Consider the following 8,844-nt stretch of genomic DNA (forward strand, 5'->3'; position numbering starts at 1 on the left):
TCCCCCCCCCCCCCCAACGCAGAACTAGTGCCTACTCTGACTAAACCAGGACTGTACCTCATGCAGCACCTGCTCTAGCTGGTTCAAGACCACACAACACAGCACCTTCTTCAGGCCAGCTGGAGAGGGCACCATGTGCAGCTCATGTCCCAATCCCGCCACAGCAGGTGCCATATATGGCACAGTCCCTGACCAGCTTAAGCGAACACCACGAGCACTGGATACAGCATGTTGGGAGTGGGGAGGAAGGGAGGGTCTGTTGGTCTAACCTACCATGCAGGGCCAGCCCCGTACTGTTCATCTGGCCTCTGGACTGGTCCCATGCCACTCATCTGGCCAAATGAGTTTGGCACCCCTGGTGTAACACTTCTTGGTATTAGCCAGTACCCGAAGGGTTAAGCACATTTTCAGTGCATTGCGCTGTGCAAGATGCTGTGGCCTGAATTCCCCTTCAGTGTTAAAGCCCTGTCTTCCCCAGTCATATGATGACTGGCTGTGGGTTCACACATTCCCTGATGGGTCTCCTCATGATGTCAAGGAGGGACAATTATTTCGACTAAACCAGCAGTTGACAGCCTTTTTGCAGCAGTGGACTGGAGCGATCCAGCTTGGGTCCAAGATGGGCCAGCAGTTCTCCATCACCTGGCTGTAACACAGAGGTCCCTCCACCCCCGCCCCCCCAGACATTGTCAAAACTCCCCAAGGCTGTGGGCCAGATTAGTCCATACTCACACAATGTCTCTGGAAAATTTTCTTGGATGTGGGCCTAGATTTAGTCCCCAGGAGTTCTTCCCTTCTGCTCGTGCACTTTTCCCTTTTCCGTTAGTTACTTGTGCTTAGTTTGCTGGCTTTGCATTCTGAGGCGCATGTAGCCAACCCAGGAAAGCCTCCTGACACGAGGGGGCTGCTGATAGCATTTATGTTTTAACACTTCCATATCTGTAATGTAGTTGTTGTTTTAAATTAACAATTCCAACAACCAAAAGGCACCAGTACCCAGCTCTACAAAGGTCTTGTGTAGGCAACCTAATTGCCATTGAAACTAAATACCTAGAAGTCTTGGTGAATCTGTTCCCGAGTGTTTTAGGGGCCATGGAAGCAGTTTTTGATTGTCCCCAAGATATCATATCCAATAGCACTGCAAGATATTTAACAATGAATGGACAAGGTGTATTTCTGTTGCTGGTCTTTGCTTCAAACCTAGGCTGGGTTGGCAGAGGCTACCAGATGGGCCTTTGTGAAATGAGTCAGTCCATCATTTTGTAGCTAGGTGTAATACTACAGTTGACATTGGCTGGCTTCCCAAATGACAGTGCTAGCTGGAAGACTGAAGGGTCATGGGCCATAGACTGTGTCTCCCTTGCCTCTAATGGTTCCCCCTCTGGGTCAGGGTTGAGGTTTACTAGCAGACGGGAGATGTGTGGAAGTCGCCTGCACTGTTCCTTCCTGTGCTGTACCTGTTCTTCCCTCTGCAGGGCTGTCACCAGTCCAGCCAAGAGCCTCCTGTGTGAGCTAGTGCTGACGTTTCTTTTCCTACCCCAGATCCAGAACCCATCCTGGATTGGGAACAATGGTGCTGCCTCTCCTGTGCCTGCCTGCGTGGTCCCCTGCGACACGGTGCCCTCCTGCATGTCCCCCCATGCTCACCCCCATGCGGCCGGTGGAGTCTCTGAGTTCCTGAGCGTCTCCAGCCCAGGCAGCCACGTGGGACAGACTCACATGGGCAGTCTGTTTGGCACTGCCGGGATCAGCCCGGGCCTCAATGGCTACGAGCTGAACAGTGAGCCGGACCGCAAGACCTCCAGCATCGCAGCCCTGAGGATGAAGGCAAAGGAGCACAGTGCTGCCATCTCCTGGGCAACATGACAGAGCTGCGGCCAACGCCCTGCAGACACTGATAGAGCAAATGGGGACAACCAAATAAATCCATCCGCTTGGACTCAAGACAGCCATTGCCTCCTTGGAGATCTGCGTGCAGCACTTTTAGCTACCCTAGGCATGTAGAGTACATATGTTACCGTAAGAGGAGTGTTACAGGCATACACATGGGCAGCTCCCAGGTTCCTGGGATCAGGTGGGATAAAAGGAAGGTGTGGAGTTTCACCTCTCCCAAAGAGACTTGGCTTTCCTTCTACCACAGGACAATCTCTTGCTGCCATACTCATGTTGCCAATGACCAGGGCATTTTTCTCCCTGCTCCTTTTCTGACACCAGATCTAACTTGCCACAGAGCTAGAGCTGCAAGTCATTTCCAGGTGCTTTCTCTTCCCCTCGTACAGGGTTGTTAAGGTATCATTATTTCTCATCCCATTTGTTCTGCCCCATACAGAGCCTAGAGGCACCAGCAAGGAGGCATCTTCTAGGAAGCCCCAGAGCTCTTGGCCTCTAGACAGGAATCACAACTCTCAGCTTGAATGGGGAGGGTAATCCTGGCTAGAATGAAAGTGCCTTTGCCCCCACCTCCTCCTGCCCTTGATTTTTTCCTGTCTTGCACAATCTTAGAAGAATCAAGGCACTGTGTAGATTCTTGGGGTATGGTGGTGGTGGTAGTCCCAACAGAGCACCTCGAGGAGAGAGATGAGCACCACCTTTGCTGGAAGGCTTATCCTGTAACCTCAAGATCTAGCTCCTATGCCCCACCCCCCTTCAGTCTCCCTCCATTCAGGGTAGAAGGTGGTTTCCAAAAGTGGTCCTTTTTCTTGCCTTTTCAAAAATTTTAGGGGTGAAGTACCCAGTAAGCTTCACACCCGCCTAGGAAAAAAGCTAACATTTATAGTGTTTGCTTTACTGAGCAGAGATCCATAGTGGGGAAGAGACAATAAGCCTGATAATTTTCTTTGTTTATTTGGTCAGCAGCTACTGGCTTCTACCTACAATCAGCCACTCAGTTAAGTGCAGCTGTTGGGCAGGCCCTGTCCAGCACGAGCCTGTTGGTATCCATAGCAGAAGTGAGATCCCCTTGAAAAATGGTTCTAGCACTAGCACACACCTGGTTTCCAGCTTGGATGCATCTGTGGAATCCTTCAACAACCCCCCCTTCCCGCACCCCCGTCCCCCAAGATGCAGGATTAGTATGTCTAGAATTGTTATATATAGCAGAGTACCCCATACGTAACAACCATCTCCAGGCATCTCCCCAGCAGTAGGGGGAATGTGGCCTCCAGTGCTCATCCTCTTAAATTCCAGTCAGCAAGGAGAAGAGTGCAGAAGAAAGGCAGAACCTCCTGAACTGTCCATGTCCTTACAGTCAGGGGGGTTTCTTGATTTTTCTGTCTAATTCATATTGGGTGCATCTACACATGCCTTAAGGCTTTTTCTAATGAGCATTAAATTTAGTACCTCCAATGTGAGGTTCTAAAGAAAGGTGCATTAGGTGCCATAATGCACAGTAACAACTACGCACAGTTTTTAAGTGACACGCAATGCGCCGTAGTCTATTTTACTGCACATTAGTGTAATTGCACGTTTTTGTATGTGAAACTTTAATGCACAGTAAAATAGGCTACTGTGCATTAAAGTGTACATGTAGGTGTGCCCATTTTGTTTTATTACCAGCATCATTAATTAACGTTGGGGTGAGCTCCCCCTCCAGAGCTAAGTCCTCCTCAGATTTTCCAGCAAGTCCATGGTATTAGGTATAATCTCCAAACCTGCCTTTATATTATCACTTAAACACAATACTGCTAGATTTGACACAATACTAAAGACAGGATGGAGTGATTCTGGTACTACTCATCCTCCATACCTGTGCTCCTGAAGCAATTTAATTAGCTTGGGTTGGGTGCATCTGCCCATGAAAATAAGAAGCTGCATCATAGCTTCATCACTCATGCTCTCCCAAGAATCTGCTTCCACGTTGATTTTAGGCTTATGTTTGTATGCAAGTCTAGTGATATCAGTAGCATTACATTTGGATGAACTTGGCCTACCATATTTGAGCCAATAGATTGGGCTGAGAATGCTAATTCTTTCGAGACAATTGGTGAGTTTTTCTGTTGGAGAACAACAACATTAAGAAACAAGTTCTCAGAAGAGTCTCTGCTACTTAGAGGAAGGCTTCATTTCCTTTAAGCAGGATCATACCATTGGTGTTCTGGGCAGGGTAATGCAGAATTTTCCCATTTATAAAACTAACAGTGTCCCTTTGGCCTCTGTTCTTCTTGGGAGTCTTGTTTCAATACATTTTGGAAAGTCTAACCACGAGGCTAAACATTGGACTATTCTAAATGTAGGTTCCAAGCTAACTACGTGTATATAATATATTATTTATGTAGTGCCTCACCATTGCTGTGCACTATATAAATGATACGGCTATATTAATTTAGCATTAATATATATTTATCAGAATAAGCAAAACTAATACTCCCAGCTCATTTTTTTCCTCGAAAAAGTAGGGTTGGTAAAATGCTAAGGGGATCTTTACTCTGTGCTCACAGGAAAGATGTCATGTACGTATCCAGAAGACTGTGCAATAAAGTGTCTTCAGTCAGGGCTAAGTGGCAAAATGTTCCTTGCATGGGAAGCTGTTTGGGTTTTTTTATTTGCTAAAAATAGTGCTGATCGCCACACCAGGCAATTAATTACATTGGAAATACTGCCATTCTAGTGGTTGTATTAGAGACACTGTCCAAGCATAGACCACACTTAAATTTAAATCCTTCTCACCCCTCTCCTGAGCTTTTTTATGTTAATAAAAACACCTTTCCAGAATAAAAATGAGAAGGTTGGAAGAGAATCCAGGACAGTAGAGCCAGGAAGGGCCCCTGGGTGCCCTCACTTCATTCCAGTCCAGATCTAGGCCCTTGATTGGCTTTTCCACACATACAGTTAAATTGCTTTGTTTCTGCACCGCTTTCTGCTTGGCCAGTGAAGTTCATGTGGTTGGTTTCACCCTCTAGCTTTGCTACCTCTAGCTTTGCTAAACTAGCTCAGATCTCTTCTGTTTGGATTGCCAGCTCAGTGCAAGAAGGGGCATTTTTGCATGGATTGGTGTTTCTATTCCCTGAGCCCATTTCTAGTTGGTTTCATATTCATCCATTTTGTTCTGAAATGAATGTATTAGACAGAAACCTAATTGTCCAACTAGACTGGGGTAGCACATAACCTCTATTTAAAGCCACCTTAGTGGCACTGGAGGGATTTTGTAATTCAAGAAATACTTTGGCCACTACATATCCTCCCCCTGCCCCCCACTAGAAAAGAATAGGACTTAGTTATGCTGAATGTAATGGGGATCCTTTAGTGAGACTGCTTGACACAGACAGGCTCTGTGGTTCACTTTGCCTGCCTAGTTCCCGGCTTGTTCTACTCATGGTCACCACTACAGTCTGTGCAAAGCCTGGCCTGGTCTACAGTCATGGAAGGGCTTAGTTGTCCACCTGCTCAGGCTCTGCATCAGGAATGGAGCACCACTCTCCTCCCTACATACCCCTAGCGTCACACAAATTGCCAAAAAGATGCTACGTATGGGACATCAAACCTGGCTCGTACATTTCAGCTAGAAGATGATGTTTGGAGAGAGCCTGGGATGAAGCGAAACCTGGCTTTTTCTACCCCTCCTCATCAAATCTGTGTTCCTCCTCCTCCTCTCATGAGTCTCACAGTAAAAATGGCCTTAAACATAAAACCTCCTTTATATGTCACCAAACAAGAATTGCCCGTGGCCCTATTCTAACCAGGGGCAATGACTAGGAAGCGACTTTGTTAGTAGCTGAATGCTGAAAGCTGAATAGCACAACAAGCCTCCTTCCTCAATGGCAGGAGACACTACTGTGCAATATGGGATACATCACAGATACATGGAAAGGACCTTTTAGCTCCATTGCATATACAGTACAAGGAAAAAAGGTGTACAGAATAATAGCAGGAAATAGTAGCAAGTAGGCAAATTAACCCCTCTTTTTATAACTGAGGCAGCTTTAAAAAGGCTGTGATGGGACAGTTTAGGCCTGATTTTGTAAGCTGCTGAGCCCCCTCCATTCCTCAAGGTCAATACGAGTTGAACAGATGAGATCTACTAGGGGTGTCTCTGTTGAGCTCAATGTAAGTTTTCCCTGTATTTCACCCAAGCCATTAGCAACTTGCAGGATGAAGGCTTATATGCCTTGATTTATTAAAGACAGTTATTTCCAGGAAACAGAGAAGTGACACTGGCATTGCATTTCAACCCCAAATTTTCTTTCTCTAAAATCCTTGTGCAAAATACCCCATTGACTCATTAGATTTGTGCTACAGCCAACCGCTCTTGCCCTTCTCTGGGGCATGGAGTTACAAGAGCTGTGTTGAAGCGTGGAGGGGTGGTGGGATAAGGGGGGGGCGGTTTCCATTAGAAGAAATAAGTGCCATTAAGTGCCTCCAGCTACTTATAAGTACTTCTGCTTGCTTGCTCTCTCTCTCTCAATCTGGTGCTGACCTCTGAGTGCCATTCCCCCACAAGGTCCTAATTCAATGACACAAAGCAGAGCTGAAAGGTGGAACATTGTTACTTGAAAGCATTAGAGCCAGTTAATCCATGTGTGTTATGGTGTGAGCGCACACACATACACACACACACAATTTTAAGAAACTCTTCAACTAGAAAAAAAAATCTATTAAAAAATATAGAACTTTCTTTAACCCAGCCATGGCTTATTTTGCCTTCCCAGTTATCGCAGTGGTGATCCTTTGAGTCCTACCCTGCATCAGCTCATGACAGGGAGGCACCTTTCTTCTTGACTCCTTTCTATTTTCTTCATGATCTTTTGATATTTTATATTTTGCTACCCTCTGTAACTGGAGTTGTGATCACCTTGCCTTGGACTTGCCAACCTTAAGCCTGCCTGCCTGTCCAATTAGAAATATAACCTTAAGCCTGCCCACTTAGAAAAAAAAATTACAGAACAGAGTGACAGGCATGACTGGAGATGGGAGTTTTCAGCAGCTGTGGGTCAGGATACTAGAATAACTGGCTCAAGTGCCTAGGACCACTGCCACAGTGCCAGTAATGGTGTTTTGCTCTCTCCTGCACTCTCTGCTGGCAATCCTAAAGGTTTAGAAAACTCCAGAGAAGCTGTGCCCTCTAGCATGAATCCAGTGCTCCAAGAGGGAAGGATACAGCAGCAGCCACTTTTCTTCTGCCCATCACTAGAAACACGCAGGAGAAAGCACTGAAAATGGGAACAGGCCGAACAGCAGCATGGCTCCCAGAGCATGTTAACATGTGGTCAGGCACCAGCACCTATCCAAGGACCTGGTATCATTTATTAGTGGCAATAATGAATATTTACATAACTTAAAAAATATTTCCTACGTATTCCCTGCTCCCAGGTCTTCCACTAGTAGGCTCCAAAATGGTTCCTTTCTACCAGCCACCAAGAAGGGTGCATGGGTTTCATATAGCTGACACTTGGAGAATACCTGGTTCTGTAAAATAATCAGATCATGGAGGGTAGAAGAGAACAGTAATGCATTTTTCCTCAATACATGGCATAGGCATGGTAGGTTTCTGAAACTGAATGAAATTCCTCCTATTCTCCTGCCCCAGAACAGGTTTCTTAAGAGATGCCAGTGCTGGTGAAGCAGTCAGGCAGGAGGACTTGCTTTCTGCCACCCAGGAGACTCCAAAACATTGTTCCTGCAAACTCCTAGTAGGCCCATGAGCCATCTGCTGTGCTTGTTGTTTCCTTTAAAACCCAGTAATGAATTAAAGGTCTCATCTCTTTGGCACTAATATTGCTAGTTCCCTGTAACAATGGACTGAGAAATCAAGGCAAATTGGCTGTTGCCTAGGTTTGAAATCTGTAACAAAGGTGTGGCCCACCAGATTGTAGCTGGATAACAACACTTAAGAACAAATCTAGGTGTGTGAGCAATAGTACAGGTGTGTGTGCCCACGCGTACACGCACATGTATAGGTGGCTGAACCGTGTGCAGAATGTACAGTGTGAATGTACAAACTTGTATGCAGTGTTGTGTGCATATCCCATATGCCATCTCTGTGTTTGTAGTGAGTATGTGGATTGCACTGTACAGTCTGGATGTGGCATGTGCCTGCATGTGATGTGTCCATTTATATGGGGAGGCTTCTTTTTTTTTTTTGTGGGTGTTCCCATTCACCGAGTACCCCCAGACTTCGCAGTATGTTGTAAAACACTCTAAAAACAAACTAAGCTCAAAAGGTAGTTTCCTGGAAAGGGTTTAAAAAATAATCAAACAGACACACAGGACTATGTTTATTTTGCTGCTCTGACTGACACAGCAAAAAGCAAACAGACTGAATTAAGAATTAAATCCAAATGGGAACCGCGGCAGAATCATGCTGAAAATCAGGCAGCCAGTCTCAGCTTTACTAATGGTACTGCAGGGAGGCAAAAGATTGACCTTGTACCTTATTAACTCTTTGCTGGTAACATGATTACTTCCACCCCACCCCTCTCCACATATCTAGATAGATAGATAGAGCTAGGACTTTTATACTACTGATTTTGAAGGACAGTTTTCAATGTATAATAATATTATCAGTTTAGGTGTGCAGTGTTTGAAAGAGAGAATGGGAGAAAGAAAGAAAACAAACCTCAATCAATACTATTGTTCTTGTTGTAAAATATTGTAACCATGTATAAACGCAACTTTTTCTTTAGCTTAACAGCCTGGGGTAGAAGATATTAAGAAAAAAACATTAAAAACCAAAAAAAGTTCTGGGGGAAAAATGAATTTTAAAAAGTATGAAAAAAATATTGCAATGTGAGGTTTGTGCCATTCAATTTTAATGCCTATGCAGACATGTATTACAAGTTCATTACAGTGTAATATTAAAAAAGAGAAAACAGTCTTGCATCTTGGTTCTTTTTAAATTTTTTTTTTTTT

At 45.1% G+C, this 8,844-nt stretch overlaps 1 protein-coding gene across 2 annotated transcripts in view; it reads left to right on the forward strand.

The window, feature by feature from the left end:
* ALX4 (ALX homeobox 4) overlaps window positions 1-1,944 on the forward strand; it is an 81,578-nt gene extending 79,634 nt beyond the window's left edge. For both annotated transcript variants that reach the window (XM_019519359.1, XM_019519360.1), the window contains one exon: window positions 1,543-1,944. In XM_019519359.1, coding sequence (XP_019374904.1) covers window positions 1,543-1,866 — 324 coding nt within the window. In that variant the 3' untranslated portion in view covers window positions 1,867-1,944. The remainder of the gene's footprint in view (window positions 1-1,542) is intronic.
* The last annotated feature ends 6,900 nt before the right edge of the window (window positions 1,945-8,844 follow it).

Source organism: Gavialis gangeticus, unplaced genomic scaffold, assembly GCF_001723915.1.
Source record: "Gavialis gangeticus isolate Ggan-Ray unplaced genomic scaffold, GavGan_comp1, whole genome shotgun sequence".
Classification (NCBI taxonomy): Eukaryota; Metazoa; Chordata; order Crocodylia; family Gavialidae; genus Gavialis; species Gavialis gangeticus.